This window comes from Camponotus floridanus, unplaced genomic scaffold (assembly GCF_003227725.1).
Source record: "Camponotus floridanus strain SB8 unplaced genomic scaffold, Cflo_v7.5 scaffold18, whole genome shotgun sequence".
Classification (NCBI taxonomy): Eukaryota; Metazoa; Arthropoda; class Insecta; order Hymenoptera; family Formicidae; genus Camponotus; species Camponotus floridanus.
Window position 1 is genome coordinate 912,383 of NW_020229303.1, and position 22,707 is coordinate 935,089.

General features: G+C 33.3%; 1 protein-coding gene across 2 annotated transcripts in view; it reads right to left on the reverse strand.

Annotated features, from left to right (window-relative positions):
- LOC105255080 (integrin alpha-PS2) overlaps window positions 1-22,707 on the reverse strand; it is a 61,585-nt gene that overhangs the window by 2,736 nt on the left and 36,142 nt on the right. Inside the window, exons 4-12 of one of the 2 annotated variants that reach the window (XM_025407584.1) lie at window positions 21,613-21,781; window positions 14,710-14,771; window positions 4,431-4,479; window positions 4,081-4,158; window positions 2,692-2,864; window positions 1,985-2,223; window positions 1,454-1,765; window positions 1,058-1,361; window positions 72-971 (exon numbers count right to left, since the gene is read on the reverse strand). In XM_025407584.1, coding sequence (XP_025263369.1) covers window positions 72-971; window positions 1,058-1,361; window positions 1,454-1,765; window positions 1,985-2,223; window positions 2,692-2,864; window positions 4,081-4,158; window positions 4,431-4,479; window positions 14,710-14,771; window positions 21,613-21,781 — 2,286 coding nt within the window. The remainder of the gene's footprint in view (window positions 1-71; window positions 972-1,057; window positions 1,362-1,453; window positions 1,766-1,984; window positions 2,224-2,691; window positions 2,865-4,080; window positions 4,159-4,430; window positions 4,480-14,709; window positions 14,772-21,612; window positions 21,782-22,707) is intronic. The other variant, XM_025407585.1, reaches the window with a different exon arrangement.

Sequence of the window (22,707 nt, forward strand, 5' to 3'; positions counted from 1 at the left end):
TATCATTTATATCATATATAATTCATATAATGTAAAAAAATAATTTTTGTATATTTCCACCTTATACATACCTTCAAACTAAGATAATTTGCATTAGCAGGTTCGCAAGCGATCGGTCCCGAAGTCTCTGGCTGTTCCAATAAATACATTAGTTCTTTCTCGGATAAAGTCCGTGCGGGCCACACGAGGAATGCTTCAGCCTCGACAATATCTGATGGACCCTGATTGCGAATCGTATAATTATGCGTCACTGCTGGACCAAATTCGAGCTCTGTCGTAATATTCGCGGTAGTATAATTATCGGGATTATAATAAAGATCCTTAGGTTTGCTTTCGCCGTCGACACGCAAATCCGTTTCTATCCAGATCGGCAGAGATAAATGTTGGCTATTATCACGAGCGGTAATGGAATCTTCGGGATTTGTAGTGTTGACTTGCATATCGAATTCATAGATGGGTTTCATCCCGTGTGACGTCACGGGCTGAAGTAGCACCTTGAATTTCACCAGTTTATCCTGTGGCAGTGGATTTCCGATATCACAGCGAAGAGTATTATTATTTGATTGCTTGGGCGCGGAACAGTGAACGGGAATCTCCAGGGTCTCGATACGCTCTATCTTGATATAATCGATGCCGGCCGGTAGCTGCAAATTGTACGTTGCCTCGAAGGCGTCCTCGCCCGCATTTTGCACCAGAACTTCGAGTTCCAGTCTCTTGCCAGAGCCCAGTAAATATCTACCAACGTTAGATCTCACATTGAGCTGTAAGTCGGGTATACAGACGTTGTCGGGACCACAATTCTTCCTGATGGAAAGAGTGTCTTTCCGGGAAGTCGTTGCGCCAAGGACTGGTCTCAGCGGCATTCTCGGATCACGACGACGATTGTCTGGAATCCGTTCTTCTTCCAGACTCATACGCATCTCGGCATCCAGCGATGTTAACTTGTCGCGGATATTAGGAGTCACGTAGACCTTTGAGAATGATACAAAAATTGCTAGTCTTTCTTTCTCTTGCAAAAAGAAATTATATCGTACAATAGAATCAAACGAATACTTACCTGAACTGTGCGACAGAACTGCCGATCGCGTTCAACCGTAATCGTATGATTCATCGTGTTCCTGCCTTCCAACTCTAGGAAGAACAACCTCGGATTCTTCGTTTTTTTCACATCGAGTACGTATTGTATATTGAAATTGTGCCTCATGAGAACACCCTCTCCCGAATACCTAAAGCAAGCTCTAAGCGGAAGACATGTGACTCTGGTGTTATCCGACAGCGTACAATTTCTGTTGTCCAAGGAGATCAATTTGGATTCAGAGTCGAAGGTCACGTAAGAATCCATCTTGATCACCGGTCGTGACCTGAAGAACATAAAGTTTACTCAAAACTCGATGTTACCGATAATCAAGTATCTTCAACATCAGGCTTGGATGAAGGAAAAATCGATAGAGACCTAAAGAACATTGCTGCTCCCGATTCGTATGCACCGACTACCAAGTCCGGATAAATATTGCCATCGAGGTCGAGACCGCCGGCCACCGAAAATCCAAAGGTCTGCACCGGATTATCTAGATCCTCCGCATGGATCACCTGGGAATACTTCTCTAATACTCCAGTTCGTGAACCGTGATAAATGTAGACGGCACCACGGCCATTCGGACCACCATAGGGTGCGCCGACGACGAAGTCACCGTAACCGTCACGGTCGATGTCCCCCAGAGAAGCCAGTGACAAGCCGAAACGTCCGCGGTTGCTTTCGCCGTCTCTGGATAACGATAAACTTTATCGTCGCGGTTCAACGAACTTGCGTGCGATGCAGGGCTCATTTAATCCTTCGGGTCAGAGTCATTAATGAACTTGAGATTAACAGAAATGTACGAGAGCCTCTGCCATTTTGTGGGAATCTTCTCCCCGTAAAATCCCATGTTAAATGTAATATATACAATTGCCTTTGTTTTTTAAAGTGCTTGTGAAGTTTCGCTACCTTATATCGAATTTGCGGAACTTTTCCATGCCGTTGCCCTGGTAGATAACGTAGATTCTTCCGGTCTCGATGGTCATTTCCGGATTATCTGGAACTGTGTACATGGGTGCACTGACTATCAAGTCGTCCAACCCATCTCCGTCTATATCGCCGGAAGCTACGGCGTAGCCGAAATAAGCACCCATTTGTTCACCGGTAAGATTTCGAGGATTCGTCATGTTTGATGTGAAAAGTATCACCTACGATCGCAATAACACAGATGTATACATATCGCTGCCATTTAATTTTCTTTTTACCCTTGTTGCAAAATTAAGTATTTATTTATTTCAATTTGCAACGTACATTTCATTTAGAATATTAGAATTGTGAGAATTATATCGAATTATATTATACTTTCCACATTTCTTAATTTTTTGAGGGAAATTATCAAATTATATTCTATATATAATTGCATAATATTGCTAGATATTTGGATTCTTGCAAATTTGATTGAATTAATCTTAAAATATTTTTTTCAAATTGAAATAAAAATTTTAAATAGTAAAATTACAGTAAATTAAAATAAAATAAAAGTAGAAATAGAAAGTAGAAATAGAAAGTAAAGAAATAGAAAGTAAAATAGAAGTAGAAATTAAAGTAAAATAAAAATAAAAATAAAAATAAAAATGTTTATTTTTATTTTTATATTTTTATATTTTATTACGCACTTTGCCAAGAAGATCGGAACCACGTGGAACTCCCACAGCTGTACCGCTATCGCCATTTCCAGTGAAATCTCCTGTCGTGACGGAATAACCCATGTAACTGTCATCCTCTTTCGCGGGGCCCTCTTTGGTGAACATTATTCGCGATCTGTTCAAAAACTGCGAAAACGCTTGTCCTATAAAACAATCCCATGATATTAACGAAAGAAGTATTCCGAAAATTTCTTGATGGGGATGCGGGCGTATTCATGATCGCGGCCATAGTCGAAAATCCTTTAAAGGCTCTCGGTCTTTGCCGCAGTCAGGAAATACCTCGCACAAATCCTTTCACAAAATCTTGTACCATAATAAAATACAATCGCGCAATTAAACGATTCGAAACCCTATCGTGCGAAGAATAATTTGATTAATAGATAGCTACAAGTCGATTGAAAGAAATTTTTATTTTCTCCGCAACATTAATTTACAAAAGAAACTTTTTTACATGTATAAAATATTTAACTTGATATGCAAGGCTTTGTGAAAACAACATGTGCTAAACATGGGAATGACAAGCTTCTCTATCATTAATCTAGCATTTGTGTTTTCGCTATTAATGTCAAGCAGTCGCCACTATGTAGCAACGTTGGCGCAAACTCTGCAACCGATTAAAGGTTTATTATAGCTTTCTAATTGGATATCCGGATTTTACTGCGGCTCTTGCTGCATCTGTAGCTTGCTGAAGCTGAAAAAGCGGGCCCGCACCTGTTAGAAATCACCCACCACTTATCTGGCAGTAATTGAAAAAAGAATTTAGGAGAATTATTGAGTTTTATTCGTCAGAAAAACAAAGCACAGAATCATTTTTTATAACAATTGTTAAAAATTTATAATATTTGTTAAATTTTCATTTGCATTTAATCTATTATACATGAAAAAAAAAATGTACAAGAGAAAATCTGAATTATCCCAATCACATATAGAGAATGATTGGGTAATTAACGGAATCCTTCTTAATACTATTTTCAAGTTTCAACGGGCTGATTATTTCAACGTGATTATTCATCAATTTTAATTACACGATTAATAACAAGCGTCATGTTAAGCATGATGACAAATGATTAGAGTTACTGCCAAGCAAGTGTGAAAAGGGTGGAAAATATTCTCTTGTGTTACTTCGTATCTCCTCTCCGAGGACGCTTTCCTGCGATTAACGGGAATTATTATCGTCGGCCTTTACTTCAGTTTCCGCAGTTTCGCGGAAAAAGCCGACAAGCAAAACACGTAGTTAATTTGGCATGTAAGAAATCGTCAATATGAGAGAATAGTAGGCTTATTAGAAATGGGGGGGGGGGCAAGAAGGTGAAGATGGACGGTATTTTAGTTACGGGGTCCTGCAAATATACGCGATACCTGATGCTTCGGCTTCGGTGACTAACATCGTTGCTACAAACTTCATTCTCATGGCGGTGGCGATCGAATATATCTGACCTGTATTAAAGGAAATTCCCCTCTGAATTATTAGTCAGATCTATTAATCGCACGCTCTCTTTCTAATCGCTAATCAACATCCGCTCCTCCGTTCTCGTTCAGTCGCATCACGTCGTTGATTAGATAATTTTTTTTAAAAAAAAAAAGAAAAAATAATATACAAATATACATCGATGTTAATTTGAAAGAAAGATTCTTGGTCAGTATTCACATACATCCTAAGATATATACGGGTGTTATTATATGAATTAACATTTGATCAGAAATCTTACCTTGCCAATACCAACTGCCCGGCGCTCCTATAAAGAGTCTTTCGCCATTCTGCAAATAAATAGAAAAGTGTCAGCGCAAACTTCTTTTTTTATTCTAAATTATAAGAGATTTTGAAAACATTCTCATTTTTTATCGTCATTTATGAAGTAAAAATTTATAATTTCTATTTATTTTTTGCATCATTTTTGCTTGTTTTCGATTATTCTTATATATATATTTTTTTGAGGATAAATTTCGCAAAACAAAAAAGCAATAAATGGTCACACGCATAATCTTCAAAATGAAAATTTAATATTTTTTTTAATTTATAAGATAATATCGCAGATAAGAGAGAGAAGTTCATGCACGAGCCCGACATGCGATAAATCAACCGCTCGTATATATGCAAACCGTACATTTGCTGCACGCGTTTGCACACAACGCGTCACGCATATTTAACGTGCGAAAAACTACAGCGACCTTCGCGATAAAGACTTGTCGGTACAAAGTACAGCGATATCTTAAACAAAAAAAATATTCGATCGAGAATGGATAGACTGATAGTATCTTAATTAAATAAATAAAAGAATATTCGCAAATTATTCGCGAATTATCTATTTTTTTAATAATTTCCTCATAAATTTCTAAAATGCATCAGTTATACACAACTTGTTATAAATCATTAGCATTCCTAATTATTTGCATTCATAATGTATTCACACAAATTAGTTGCAAATGGTACAAGTGCAAAAACACATAATAAGACTTTATTATCTTAATTAAAATTCCAAGTGAGTTTTACTTTGATAGAATTTTAATTTAAAAATTAATCAAATTATTTGATTTTAAGTAAAGTATCTCATCTTTAAATATGCTGAAAGTCATACGAGAGATATATAATTGAGTTATATAAATTGATTGGAGTAATTATAGAACTGTGACAAATAAGTTAAAGAAATGTGGAATTGCAAAAATGAACTGACACAGCAAATGTAGCAAATACACTTACTAAAGGACATTTGTGTGGTATCGCGTACAGCATACATTATTTATGACTGCAATACGTAATAGAAGTAACCGTGCTTTTGTCATGCAACATTTGTCTTGCGCGTTAAATGCACGCGAATCGCAGTGGTTCGCGCCACACAAAGGCCGGTATGCGGCATGGCTCTTTGTATCCATTCAAAAATTATTAATCACTGCAAAAGGCATGCAACTGATATGCGACAGCGACAATAGCGTGTGTAGATGTTATGATTTTTTCCAAAACGTATAATAACTCGTACAACATCGCTTTCCAAGTGGAACTGTGGGGAAAATCGTATGTGTTATTTCAACCACTATATATCCTATAATAAAGCGAGAATTTCATTTGCATTGTCTGTAATAAACATCGTATTTATTTTCCTTTGTTTCCCAAAATACGAGATATCTCTCTCGGAGGGAACTTATTAAAGTAACACTCTCGGCGAGATGAAGAAACCAGAGAACTCGAGAGGTTCACATAACGTCTCTCCTGCGGTAAGACCTCGTTGAATCGGTACGTGAGAACTCGAGTGGCTCTCGAAATTGTCGACATACTCAACGCTGTTGACCCTTTGCGCCCGTCATTCCCATGCAATGTATCGAAAGTATTTCTACAGTTAGAACTCTTGCGAAACGGATACTGTATTCAATTTTTCATCGAATTCGAGTGAAATTATACAAGTTCGTTCATTCATAGATTTACGTGGAATTCTTTTAAAATTCTATAGTATTAGAACCTCAGAATCCCTGCAGAAATATTTAGAATAGTTAGATTAGAAAAATTTAGGCAATTTAAGGATATTAAACATTGAGAAAAGATAATTAAATAATTTTTTTGTTTAGATTTTTATTTTCATCGAATCCAAGTGAAATTATAAAAGTTTGTTCATTCATAGATTTATGTGGAATTCTTTTAAAATTCTATAGTATTAATTAGAACCTCAGAATCCTTTCAGAAATATTTAGAATAGTTAGATTAGAAAAATTTACAAAGCAATTTAAAGATGCTAAATATTGAGAAGAGATAATTAAATAATTTTTTGTTTAGATTTTTATTTTCATCGAATCCAAGTAAAATTATAGAAGTTCGTTCATTCATAGATTTACGTGGAATTCTTTTAAAATTCTATAGTATTAATTAGAACCTCAGAATCCCTTCAGAAATATTTAGAATAGTCAGATTAGAAAAATTTACAAGGCAATTTGAGAATATTAAACATTGAAAAGAGATAATTAAATAATTTTTATGTTTAGATTTTTATATAATTATATATAATTATTATATAATTATTACAAAATATTTTCATGCTATATTATATTTCTATGGTAAAAATTCTTATAGTCGAGGTCGCGAACTTACAAACCATCGTACTTAGCCATAGATGCGTTTACGTTTTTATACATTGTAACGGTGCACTCCCACGCACCTACTTAACGGCAAATCTGAAGTAGTGAAGATTATAACGCGCATACATATTAATCGACATGAATACGATCTATATGAATGATCGTAGAAAAATCTGAATGCGCAAATACATTTCATGATACGATCGTGCAACATGAATGGTAATAGATAGAAAATGGAACGGGACACATTGACTGTTTTTGCATAATTATACTATTAGAATTGTACTATTCGAATCATAATGCTTATATTATCAAAATATCATTATTCACTAGTAATAATCCTGTTAAAGTTTGAAGCAAAAATGTTAAAACTTCTTACGTAGGTTTATAAAAATGGCTGCTTGTATAGGTAAATAATATATACTTTTTCATATTCGTTAATTTCATAATTTCACAATGCTATTTATGATATTTTCATTTACATTATTATATTGTGTCTTTTATTTATTGTACATAATCATATTGCAAAATTAGTGCCAATATAATTAATTTTCCAAAAGATTAATTAATATTATAACAATTGATTTGTGATTCGAATCAAAATTTTATAAAAAAAATAAGAAATCAAAATTCTTTGAAGAAAAATCGAGTTTAAATTGATAAAAGAATTTATAGGCAAAATTAGATGTCATTTTCATAAATAAATTTCAAACACTTTCATAGGAAATTGCTAAATGATGTAAGTATTAGTAAAGTTCATTGAAAAATTCATTCGGCATTTGCCAAGGTTTCCTGCAAATATCGTTGGGATCAAAGTGTTAACTATGTAACAATGTCGTTACACTCTCTCGAGATGCACCCACGCGCGGATGCGTTCACCCACGCGAAGGATATGCTGTTACGAGGAAGTAAGATGCAATTTCTACGGATTAAATGAAAAACGAGAGAGATGCGTTATAATGCGAGTACGCTAAGAGGTAAAAAAAAAACGCTATGCGGATGAAAGCGTGTAATACGAGATTCCTTTCTTACGCAGCGATGCACTCGTGGCATCTCTCCCTCTGCGTGACACGCGATATCTCAATTGCAATGAATAATGTTACCGGGGATTATTAGATTATGGCTTTTCACATTATCGGTATACGAATATTAAATCGCATTATTAATTTCTGTAACATAAGAAATATACAGAGAAGTTACAATCAAAGAGAATATACAATCAAATATACAGAGAAGTTAATAAGCTTTTGAAGGAATATTATGTATATATATTATACACATATATATAACATATAGCAATGTATTTGTGACAATAGTAATAAACATTATCAACAGTTTATTATAAATTCTTAAAATTATGTAATAAAACAAATCAAATATATAAATAAAATATATAAATAAATATAAAATATTATATCAAATATATATATTTGATTTTTCATTAAAATAAGTAGTATTTAATTAATTTCTAATATTTATAATATAGAACATTTCGCAATATTTATCTGATTTAGAATAAAAAAAGAAAGTAAATATTTTAGAGTAACTCTTGAATAATAATAATAAGAATAATAAAAATGGTAAATTATAAAATAATAATAAAATAAATAAAACATGGAAATTAAAATAATAATTTGAAATATATAGAAAATTAATTTGAAACAGACATGGTCAATGAAATTGATTCATTAAACAACCAAAAGATTTTTTACGATTTTTAACAAAAAATAAAATTAAAAAGAAAGAATGGGAGAGAGAAGGAAGGGTGCTGATAGAAAGCGCCGTAGAAAAGCGAATAATCATAGCAAAGGTGTGCGCTTCACGGCGAAGAGAGAGCGTGTCCAGTTTCGTTTTACTCTGCTTATCACGAGAAACGACGGCCGTTTATAAAACAATGCAACCGTAGCCGAGAGGACCCTACTAACGCGTAGGTGGCCTCCTCGCGACGTCGCACGACGCTGAACACGGAACACGGTGACAGAACGAAATGTCCGAGCCTTAAATGGCCACCTGAAACTCCTGCCGTTTGCTTTCCTCGCGGCCGCTCGCTCTTTCTTCCTCGGCGAGACATCACGCGTATAATATGTATATAAATCCTACGTAGACAATGTCTCTGTGACGACGAGAAATCTCTCCCTGTGGCACCAATTTTTCGCCTCGTCAGGACATGTCGTTCTCGAGTGACGTGATAACGAACGATGCTTGTCTCTGCCTTTGGTTTTGTTCAACCAAGATAGCGATGGACACAGATATGGATCACGAAGAAGTGATTAACACATTGATGGACAGCTACAAATATCGCTGTCAGTAGGAAATTTATTTCGCATGATCATCATGCGATTAAATCATAGAGTGCTTAGCTTGTCTCTTCGTGTCCTGTATTGAAAATTAACAAAAAAGAGATTCGACCAGCATTTTCCAACGGATACAATACAACTATTTTTTATTATTTATAGTTTATAATTATTTATATTTATTTTTATTATTTATTATTTATAATTTTTGCTTTTATCATTTATTATTTATTATTTATAATACATTATTTAATTTATTTTTTATTATTATTTTATTGTTGCTTGAAGAGAATTTTTACAATCTTTTGTACCATAAGACTGCCGAATACATAGTATCTCCATTGAATAAGTATCTGCGATCGCGAAAATTCACTTAGTGTTACGATCACAGGACAATCCGATGCAAATGCATTGACTCGATATCGTAAATTCTCGGTTCCGCTAGAATTACTGCACGATATCGTTGGTAACACGACTGCCGGCACAATCACAGACTGTCGTTGGTTCTAATGGACTCACGATTGCTTATCAGAATCCAGCGAAAACGTATCCGCTGCGTTCCTCTTAATCGCTGTAGCCGAACCAACATCTACAAATTTCTCGCCTTACACGAAAGCATGCACGAAAAAGATATAAGATGTAAGAGAACGTTGCTTTTTTTCATCGAGCGAGTTAATATTCTATCTGTCTCACTGAGATATGTCGCCTGATAGAGTATTAAGTAATGAACTGTGCTAAAGCATTCAGGATTAACTAACTTGATTAGTGAAAATAACATATCATAATGCTTGGCAAGCCGAAAAATTGATTACTTAATACAGCTTTATACTTTCCAAGAGTTCAATCCTTGTCGTGTTACTCAGAAGAAACTCTTTAGGTTTTATGGTATCATTAGGTACCATAGGGTGCCATTAGATAAAGTGCCATTAAAATATTACCTCGCCACTCTCTGCGAAGGAATTAAAAAAGGAGTGCATTTCTAAACTAATCCTATTGATATAAAAGCTTTCAAAATTTTTTAGATGAGATAGGCATTTTATCCGTATTTTAAAAATCCTATACAAAGTCAAAATAAATTTATATATATGTCTTTTCCATTGATTGTCCCGCAAATATTAATATTTGTGAGTCGCGATATATCGGACCAAGCGATTCGCACGGTTCGCAAACAATGGACCCTCCTCGTCGACCAAACAATGTCAAACCGTGCGACCGAGTCACGTGCATGCCCAGGGACAATTCGCATCCTGACGTAGGATGCAACAGCCGTAACTTTCGTGTTCTGGCGCCATCCATTTCTAAATCTCTCTCACCAAAGGATGCAACGAGCCATTCTGTTCGTGGACCTGAAGAATGAGTTTTTCGTGTCGAGATGTGGTCGAATCGACCGATCGTTCGTCTTTCACATTGCACGATTCATGCAAATGAGATAACAATGACTAATGTATTCCTCGTGTGAATAGTAATTAGGTAATTAGAATAGATAATGAATGACAAGTTAAAAAAATACGCGTTTGTTGGAGAATTTTTATTTCTTAGCATATAAATATATTTATTTCATGCACGATAGCCAAGAAATGGCGTGAAAATAACGTAGAATTTTAATGCAAAATTTAATATACAGAAAGGTTTTAATAAAGCTTTTTTCTTGCTTGAGACATTAATAAAAAATAATTACAATAAATATAATAAATATAGTAAAAATTTTTAATAAAGAGAAATGGCGTGAAAACAGCGTAGAATTTTAATGCAAAATTTAATATACAGAAAGATTTTAATAAATCTTTTTTCTTGCTTGAGATATTAACAAAAAATAATTACAATAAATATCCGTTAAAAATTTTAACTATATTATATTTATTGTAATTATGTTAATGTCTCAAGCAAGAAAAAAGGTTTATTAAAATCTTTTTATATATTAAATTTTGCATTAAAATTCTACGTTGTTTTCACGCCATTTCTTGGCTATCATACATTCAGCAGATTAGCCGAACAGTAGTAAGCAAATACGTGCATTTGTCGTTGAGGTTCGTGCTACACACAAAGACAGAGGCGGGAGGATAAGGGCAAGGGAATTTACACGATGTACCCCCCATGGAGCGGCGTTCGGGTCCGATGCTTATACACGCGAAAAATTTGCAATCGAGACAATAGCGGTCTGACTGCACCCCGTCTACACGAAACACGACTGGCACGAGTATTCTGGCGCCGATCGAAAAGAATTGGAGAGCAAACGGCGGGGAAAAGGGGGAGACACACGCGGAGGCCCCCTTCACAATTGAAATATAACCGCGCAAATATGTACGGACAGTAGAGAAAGGATGGGGGAATATAATGAAATTTATACTGATGTATGCGTGCACACACGTGTCCATAAATGTGCTATGGTTAATTGTTAGTTTTAATAAAAACTCTTGAATAATTGATTGATCACTTAAAAAGAATTAATAACTCTAAATCTAAATTGATGAAAAAACAAAATTCTTTGATTTTATATCTGCATATTAAAAATTATACAAATAAATTGTATAATTTTTAATATTTATTTGTTTTTATGTTTCTCAAGAAAAATTTGCGTTATTTTTAATAAAACAGAAAAAAATAAATTGCCACATTATTCAGGAGTAATTTAAATTACATTTTATTGTATTGTTTACTGTATCTATTAAAACCAAGAAAGAAATTTATGATTCTTTAACATCGAATAAAATCATTTCTTTCGGAAATTAAAAATTTGCATAAAATGATTAAATAAAAGTATTAAATTAAATTAATTTAATTAAAATATTAAGTTAAATTAATTTAAATATAGGTTTTTAGTTCAAGTAAAATTTTATTCTTGGAATAAATGTTATATTTTATTTGATAGTCTATTTATCAAAATAATTTGGAATAGAAGGTACAGAATATTCAACGTTAATTTATATTATAAAATAAAATATATATGTATAAATATTTTGGAGCGATAGCAATTTAATCGTAACACATGGTATTTGACTTTTACGACGTATATGTGTTATTATAATAGGTACGCTCTTTCTCTTAATGCATTGTCATTCACGCGATGAATGAATAATTATTGCAAAGTGCTAAATTTTTATTTTAATTAATATATCTTCTAAATTAGAATAAATTAGAATTAAAAAATGAGAAATAAAAAATAAATTAAATTAAAATGATTTCGTTTAAATAATTTTTTAATTTAAATTATTTTTTCTCATTTATTATTCAAAAAATCATGATGATTATTTCTTAAAATGTAGACAAATAAAACATATAAATCACGTTAAGTGATCATGCAGCATAGCTTCTCCTAAACGATTCACGTCAAATTTAATCTGGAACGATTTCTCTATGAGATTCTTAAAGTCAGAATAAGTTTGTACGAAAGAGAGAAGCTCAAGAACATATATTTCAATCGTCGAATCGCGGCTTGTTTACCATGTTGGACGGAAAGTTAATCGTATCGATTGATAATGATCGGCTATCGATCGATCTCGTCTAGATTGTCCGTCTGATAAGTCGTAGTAGCAGATACAACAACGATTGGTAGTGGCTTAAACAAGGGCGGTTTAACGCGAAGATCGATGGTCGATTCTGTTCTCGATGGCGTCGAGAAAGAGGATCTTTAAATCACGCTTCGAGATTTAGTATACTCGAGAATTCCTTGGCGAGTCGTGCTGTACAATAGCATTTGTTTCCCGAAAAGAGAACAAGGTAGATGGGCATGATTTCTCTCATTCGATGAGAAATCCAACTTTTCAATTCATCATATTTGTGTTAAAATCAACTTAATATTTTCTATTTTTCATATCGCATTTTGTTATCGCAATATCAATCACATAATAATTAAATAAAATAAATATAAGTTTATAATAGTATTTAATTTTTATAATAGAAAAATTGTTTCCAGAAAAATAATATATAAAATATCAATCTTTCCTCTCCTTAATATTTTTTATAGATCTTAGCATTTTATAGACATGTAATGAAATATGTATATGTTATGGATGAGACTCATCACCGTGTTTTAAATTTATTATTTTTGCTACCGTCGAGAAACTTCTGTCGCTTTAAAGTGAAATTGTAAGAGTAGAGCAAAAATCGATCTGAAGCAGCCGTCAAATATATCTAAAATTATCACATTTGCAGTATGCAATATAAGCAAGCATACGTGATTAGGATTGAGCGCGGGCGGATATTAACATTGAATGCTGAAACCGAGTTAGGAGTCGGATACGATTCGCGACATGCATTAAACATATGCCATATAGCCGTGCAATTCTGAATTATACATCTGTGGCAAGATAACCAGCTGAATGTCCGCGGAATTGTCCTACTATTTCTTTGGCGGTGCAATCGAAGTCCTGCTGTGAGATAACTATTCTCGCATTTCTTACCGCGAAGGAAAGAGATTAGATCGGATTGTATGCGATTCGAAAAAAAAACATGGCAATAGAAATGTGTCGTGGCGCAATAATATCATTATTGTTTAAAAATTGCCATGAAAATATTTCCTTGGAAGGAAAATGATTGTATTTTTAACTGATATTTTTCAATGTCAAAACGCATAAAACGAAAACCACATTTTTTTCGTCAACATTCTTATTCTTTTCTTTGAATTTCCAAATCAAATTTTATCTGTAAACTTATATTAAAATATTGCTCAAAAGAATAATATAAAATTATTTTTACTTTGTGATTGCAAATTAAAGAATCTATCGTTGATGAAAAATATGCAATTTCTGCTCTTTGAATAAACTGGAGCATCAAACTGAGCATCATTTCTAAATACAGTACACTTAAATTTTTTATGCAAAAATTTCTGCAATTCATCGTGAAATATTTGCGTCAAAATTTAAGCGATATAAGAATGATCATTGTGTCGATAGGTAAGAGCAGCAGCTACCGATTTGTCGGCGGCTGTTGCCGATATTTATTGCAACGTGGGTCGCGAGATGAAGTGAGCATATCAGCGCGTAGAGATTATGCAGGTGCAACAAACAACCTACGTTCGCCGGAGATGCATCTCGGGTGAAAAGCGAACAAAAGGTGCGCGAAGACGCTTACGGTCCTGACCCATTCGGCCCCGCGATCTTTGTCGGAGAATCGGAGTCTCGGACAACACAATCGTGTACGAGAGAGAAAGAAAGCCGCGACGATTGGCTCCGCTGCGCGGATGCACCATGCCACGAATACGAATGCCCGGACGAAGGTGCGTGAGATAGGAATTCGCATTCCTGGCCATATTCGGCCCTCGCCAGCATCCCCTTTCTAACGCTTTCGAGACGTCCAACCACCGAGACACGTCACGGCGTTACCATATTTACATTCCCGCGATGCGCTTTCCGTTGTCATTTAAATCGTTAACTTACATGCGGATCCTTGTATCATCTCGGAACATTGAAATTTATTTGAATATATTTTGAAATAATTTCTCATGCATCAACGATAGATATCTAACAATAAGAATTGAATAGAAAAGTATTTGAAACTTAATAAAATTTGAAAGTAAATTTTTTCCCTTTAAATTAATATTATTTTTGTAACATTTTGCGCGCATAAGATTAAAGGAATAATATTATTCTCCATAAGAATCGTGAAAAAGAAAGTTAAATATTGTTTGACTTACTTTAGATATCGAGGCTCCTATACCAGCTTGACAAGAACCCTGCCTGTGATAGCCCCAGAATCCTAAAACGGAAACAGACAATTATATTTCATTCTTCTCTTTCGAACATCAGGCATCATATCTCAATAATACAGTTTAAATAAATCTTTCTCTTTTCACAATTTTTACATAATAATTCATAATATTTTCTAATTATTGAATAAAAATAAGAAATGAAAAACACATAATACGACATGCAATTACAATATTTTTCACTGTAAAAATATAAATATTTATTTCAAAATTAAACACTAATAAAACCTAAATAAGATTATAAAAATAAAAATAAAAATTATTAATAACAATATTACTAAAAAGTATTAACAAAAACTATTAATAAAAATTAAATAAAATTATAAAAGTATTCAATTTCTGATTAAATAAGACAGAAACCATAATAATATTTTTTTGTAAACACAATTTTTTTTAAAGTAAAATTGTCTGAAAATTGTTAAAAATTTTTTAAAAGAGAATAATTATTATTACTTAAATTAGTTCGAACACTTCGTAGCTGTAACACGGATATAAGGAAGTCTCGCGTCGTCTTCTCGTGAGATGTATGTGCATATGTTCCTGGAGTTTCACGCGTTATCTATTACGAAATAGTATCGCCTTAAAGGCTCTGCACGAGCAAAAGTAGTGCGTATTTGTACGCGTCATTAAATCCAGATTGATCTTTTGCCGTGACGCCTTCCCCATTCGTTTTCTTCATCCGAATAATCGAGGCGAAAGTGCAAGCTGTATGTTTTATCACGGATTATCATGAATAGCGTCATCCGGGAAATGGTCATCGAGTATCTATGCTCGTTAACTAGATAACGCGACGGCACTTTTTGATACAGACAGTAATCAAAACAGGGAGGTCTGTGAAATTAATGATAATTTTACCGAAATTCTTTTGGTTCGAATGTAAACCTGTATGTATTTTTTATTTCAACATTTATTTACATACGTTCAAACGGAATTGATTATTAGCGCGATAACGCGGCGAACTTTGCTAAAAGGAATTCCATGCTAGAGAAGATTTAATATAGTTGATGAATTGTATGGGGAATGTATAACATAAGCTTATAAAATTAAAGAGAAAATTGCGTGTTATCTTGATTAATAAAACGCTTTAAGAAGAGAAATTATTTTTAGAGCAATCATACTAACAATAAATATAAATGAGAGAAGATTACATTTGATATACAATAATGAAGTCATCTCGTAGAAATTATCTATGCGCAGATAATGATGTTCAATCTTTTTCAATTTATTCTTTTTGGAAGATAAAATCTCTGCTTTTCTAGTATTCGTAACAATAATTATTATTAATATTATCGTATCATCGGCATATGCAACAAATGAGCAAGAATCATCAAAAGATAGTATAGGAATTTCATTTAAGTGTAATCACGATGATATAATTGCTATCATTAATCGAGGCACATAACTATGCATGATATAAATTTTTGTTAATTAAAGAATAAATCTATACAATTAACATAAATTTTTAGATAGCTCGAAGTAATGAGAAATATCAAATATTTATTTATATGAATAATTCTCGATCACACGGAAAAGAAAATTATTTAAAGCCGGAATAATCAATTTCATATACATATTTTTCCATCTCTTGATCAACTTTCAAATGATCAAGTCTTACAATTAGATCGACTTTATGGTAAAAGCGTTACTGCAAAGCGAAGAAACACGCAAGATATTGCGGAAGTCGGCCGTTGAACGCGTCAGTCCAGCAATTAATCGCCAATGATAACTGCAAGTAGCAAATTATCGGGCCAAAGCCGACAGAAGCCGACTGACAGGGTCAGTGCCATTCCGACGCGACCGCTGCAACGAACTGCATTACTCTCGCAAGAAAACGCGCGCAAGTATGTGAGAATATCCGGTGCATCGTCCCGTAGGACTCGGCCTTCTTCAAATACATACGCACGCACGTACATATGCACGTTATGAACGTTGCGACAGCAACAGCGGGGCCCCTCGACAGCCGATCGTTCACTTTAGACGAGCTGTCAGTCACGCAATTACATCAATCCGGTCGTCTTCGTCGATCCGGCTGCATCGCGCAACGGAAAAAGCAGATATAAAACGAGCGATCGGCGCCACTCGGCGGACATGTTCGATGACATTGTGTGTTTCGGCATATTGTTGAAACATACAGCGACAAATCCGTAAACTGATGAAAGTTCCAAGTCCCCGCAGTCGTCCATAAATCCCAAAATAATTTTGCTCAGAGCAGATTTAATTATAATTGAGCAGATTTCTTATTTAATCAATTTTATTAATTTTAATTAATTTTAATTAATTTTATTCCATCTTTTGAGTCTATTTTTTTTAAATTCAGAAACTGTTATTAAATGATAAAAAATATTAAAATAAATCTTTTTTCACATCTTGTAGGAAACCAATAGAACGTCATAGAGTGTCTATCAAATAGAGTGAAAATCGGCCAATTTTTAAATACGTCGATAAGAATCATTATCGGTGAATTGATATAATAAATCATGCGAAGAGCAACAACGGATTCGACGCGCTCGACCGCGATATCGTCGATGGTCGATCTATTTATAATCCGTCTCTTCTTCGCGCCTTGGAAGGATGCTATTCTCGTCGGTATAAGAGACCATTCTCCGCTCTCAAACTCGAGTCGACACCAACGACAAGTGGAAGAGAGAAACTTTTTCATCATCTAACAAGGAAAGTTGCTCTCGCGCAACCGTTGCTTTCTGATTTCAATGAACTTTGGATCTATCATGGAGCAACTCAAAATAAAAGATGTATCCTCTCTTTCATCAATTTTTAAATGATTTAAAAAATAACAAAAGATCTCACAGAATATAATCTTTTTTTTTGCTCACGGTTATGATTTTGAAGCGTCTAATAAAGAAATCAGAGCATTGCAGGAGACAAGCTCGAGTTGTATGACCGACCCTTAATCGAGTTACAAGGAATGAATGGAACTACTGTAATTCTTATTTCACGTGCGTGTGTGCGTGCACGATTACATATCCTCAATATGCATTATCGGGTCACTTGTTTTATTTCGAAATAAGGTGACCGCGTTTACAGTAAAAATATATATCCTGCTATTGATTTCTACATCAATTTATTAATTAGATTATACAATCTTACATCACATAATTAATTTTTTTATATTTTACGATATAATCAATAGCCAAGATTAATCACTGTTGCATGACGTTCAAAATTCATACCGGTAATCCAAACGGGATATCGTTTTCCAAACAAATGAGTGACATATTCTTTATTTTTGTACTTGAAATTAAGTACTCACGCTATGCAATTATATGTCTAAAAAAATTGTTCTAATTCAACGAAAAAGGAAGAATGTTTGTTTGCTGAATGTTGGAGATCGGTAGCTCGATCGTAATTCAAGTAGGATCAAGTGCTAATTGGCCTTGTTACAACGATGCCGAGTTAGTGCCTTAGTCCGAGAGGCGCCTTCCAATTATTATTTTTTTTTCCAATGCCTCCCAGCCACTTGAGCTAGGCGCCTTTCATCGAGGAATGCACTTACCGCAAGCCTCCGTTGCTTTCTTCCTCTTATTAACTGCACACGTGAAAAATGTTTTCCTGATGATGTTTAAATATTTTTACTTGCGTCATGATATATCCTTATCTATTTGAAAGTGTTAAATGTTGTAAGATATCATACAACATATTCAATAGATAATATATGAATAATTATGATAAAAATATTATTGAAAAACAGCTAAAAGAGAGAATATAATATTCAATATATGTATAAAAAATTATAATACATTAACATTAACTAGAATGCTGTAATTTCCAAAACAATCAAATCGTTATTTTAGCCTCATATGATACAATCAAAATGTGGTGTGACTTGAGTCAACTTCCGTGTAATTGTATTTTGCAAAGATTATTCGATATGTAAATATATATGTTCTGTCAACCGCACATGTAATAATTTTCCTTAACTCATCAGAATTGTAAGAGATAGAAAATAAAAAGTTTAATGATAAAAATCTAGGCTTTTAAATTACACGTACTTTTATTTATATTTTTTTTAGAGTTTTTTATTTTCATATTTGTGTATTTCATAAAAAATTATATTAGACATATTTCTTATTTTACTATGAAAAAATAATCTTTTAATATTTATTAATTGTCGTATTAATATAAAAGTAAATCTAATATTTTTTTTGTATTATTTGTAAAAATCTGAAGAATTTTTAATCTATAATTTATGCAAATTTCCTATCTCTTCATTTGTAATTTTTCATAACAATCGCATGAAAAAATGTTTATAAAATTACCAGGCTCGCTGTTATCTTTGTTTCTCCAATAGACAATAATAGCCAAACAAATAGCTACGAGATATTTAATTTTAGAAATGAACGACAATAAGCGATTTAATTCGGCCGGTGTGTAATAAGGCAATATCACAATGTCAACATTACATTATAAATTCTGATGATCTAACGCCTCGCTATAAAGATTCTACGATTCTTGGGAAAAGCAGTTCGTTCATCCGACTCGGCCTTTAATTGTTTAATTGCGCGATCGTCGCAGAATTTCTGGACGATGAGCTCACATCGAGACTAGCATTCGCTTCCGCACTTTGCTTTCTACGAAGATATAGCTCGTTTCACGATGAATTCTAATAATATTTATTTGGAGAGCAACCAGAATACGTGATATTCTGACGTCATTAAAAAGCAAATTTGCCCCGCAGGATTTCCTTTATATAACTTTATATTTTATCTTTTTAATTGGGAAGGAATTAAAAAGATAATTATATACATTGGATAGATGATTTAAATGAATAAAGCAATAAAAAAAATATTGATTGCGAAATATCAGAGAATACACACAATTTTATAATAATCACATAAAAGTCACTCTTAATTGAAATTATAACAAATGAGAATTAAATTATATGTCATGAGAAACTAAATAATTTAAAAGAATATTTATTATAACTTTGATAGATTTAAAATTAATTACAATAATATTATTTAGCAAACACAACTTGTTTAAGTTTTTATTTTACTTAAACAATGAGAAATAAAAATGGAATTGTTGCAGCTAATTGTTTTCAAGTTATTGAGAAACAATTTATCTTCTTATTATATGTTTCTGAGTATATTTAACAAATATTATAAGTAATAAATATCAAAAGGTAAGATATTATAATAAATAGAAAAATATAAATAATAATATATAATATATATAATATGTATGATACACACATAATATATAATTATATATAACATTAAATTTTTAACATTTTTTTTTAATTTTCCATTATTTGCTTCTTATTATATTTAATTTTTGTCAGTAACTTAAAACTAATGCTTGCTAGCCGCAACAACTTTCTTGTTTGTTTTTCGTTATTAACTTATATTGTATTGTATTAAAGTTATCTCTCTCTCATGTATTTTGAAGATGATAAAAGTTTTACAAAAATAGTGAACGATTTCGTTTATATAAAAAAAGAAATTATCGATTAAGGAAATGATTTTCAAAGGAATATGAAAGATTCATAGAATGCTTAGTATTCTCATAAAATATCTGTAACGTTGACCTTTTCGTGCATTGATAAGTAATCACGAGAAAAATATTAAATGTATATGTATATAGAATATTATCAAGAAATACCATAGAGTATCATTATCGCGTAGGACGAGGAAAATTTATGATAATTTTGATACGGGAAATGATTTTTAGATAAAAGAATAAATATTAGAAAAAAAAGAAAAACATCATTTTTTTTACTAAATTTTCCAATTTCAGTTAATTTGTCATATTTTAAAAAATTCCTGACAGAATTATATTCCATCAAACCTGTTTTTCACGACTGAATAACTGTTTTTAACGTATGATTATCCTAAAATTGTCAGATATGATTGCAATCCTGAAAGACACGCTCTTTGCTATTCGCCGATGTAAATTATTAGAACCCTCATCTCCACAAGTCAGTGCGGAGCGAGTGAAACGATACCGAAAATCGATATATCCTTTGTCATTAAAATACGAAGCATGGTCGGCAGGAAGTATCCTGTTTCTTGGCGTATTTATGGTCGCTATACTTTGAGAACATGGCCATATGTTGGCTGCATTCTTGTTACCCTGCGGAGAAAATTTGTCCTCCTGTGTGATCCTTGGAGAGGAGGATGAGGAGGGTTTACCTCCAGACATGGCAAAAGCTACGCAGCCTCTTGCGTTCAAAGGATGCGTTCGGTCCTGCTTTGCGTCTTCGAAAAAGCGCCTGTTTACAACTGTTTATAGCACTCGTCGCGACCGTACAACCAGAGACACACAAAAATCTCTGGAGATATTTTTTTCCTTCTTTCTTTTATAAACCGGAGTTATATTCGGAGGACGATGCATGCGCGCGCTATAAATCGTACCGCCCTCGAGAGTTCGATACCGGGCGACGGAGAGGACGACGAGAGTGGAAATTAAACATTCGCTCGTGCTTTGTTTACTTTACCACAAAGTCGCTTTCGTTAAGAACGGAAGTCTTCAGGGAACGTTTTGTTAACGATTCAAGTGGACGAACGCGATAGAAGTTACGCACTTTCTCTGGACCACAGATACTAAAATAACACGTATGTGTAATACTTTCGAGACACTAAAGATTAGCTACTAAAGCTTATTCCTGATTTTATTTTGTTTAATAAACTTTGTCTTTTTCGGCGGAATTTAAAGGAAAATTCTCTGAAATATTTGACACTTCAATAACATACAATTAAGAGTAAAGTTGATGTCAGTTTTTTTTTTTCGAATTTATTAAAAGTATCAATTCCAGTCTAAGAGAAAATGCATGACTTTTATAATATTTTGATAAAAAAATGAATAAAAACTTACTCGTTCGACATGGGGAATATTCCTGCGATTCGTTGAAATTATTAGCGACGACCCAGCACGTGCCCACCGGTTCTCTTCTGTTAGCCACCGTGGATTCTTTATTCCTATTGTCATCAGGATCGTACTTCGACTGCGACATGGAGAACCAGATATATCTAGGCGCGCATGCCTGCAAACATAAAAAGAGATTGCATGGCTATTAATAACTTTCGCGGTCTCTTATTGCGGTTATTTGTAATTTCTAATATTCGCTTCGATCGCAGTTAAAACGCATATTGATCAGTTACCGGTTCGTTAAACGAGCTTACGCAAGAAGAAAAAAATGCATGTACGACAAACTTAAAATCAGCGAAATAAATCTTCAAAAATTAAAGCTTATTCATATATTCATTTTTATTATGTCTAATTATTTTATCACGACAGGGGAAGGCTTTAAACTCTCTTTTCTGAAGAATCATAAAAGAGATTGCGATAAATTGTAAGTGGACTTTACGTTAATTAGGTTCCCAAATGTTTTTATTTCGAATAATTAAGGAAATATTGCTCATATGGCTGAGTCTATAATGACTCATTTAACGAAAATGTACGGTAGGCCTCGGACATATTTAGTAACCCCGGAAAACGCGTCATTACGCAATCCGTACGAATCATTACCGCGTTTAGAAGTACACGTGTGCTTTCTGCGAAATATTCAGGTGTATTTACGCGCGGTTTGCACGGCTTTGATGATTCCTTGGAAATAAAGATTCCTTTCTGCTGTATAATTTTTGCTACCGCTAAACATCATCAATACATTGCTGCATTCGATTATTGCAGGCAGGTACTATTAATATTAAACTCATGCCTTTAGGCATTTTCTCATAAGTACGCGTTACGTAGACAAGCTGTAATTTGATTTTATTCCAGTAATGCACGAACAATTTTGCGAACGTGTCTGTAATGTTGTACTTAGGCTGCTTCAGGACGAATGATTTTTTCAGCTACAAACATCTATCATTATGACGCTGATTTTGCTGAAAATTAATGGGAGATTCCATTAATGGCTATACATTTTTATTTTTAATGCTAAAAATCTTTAAAATTAAATTTGAAAAA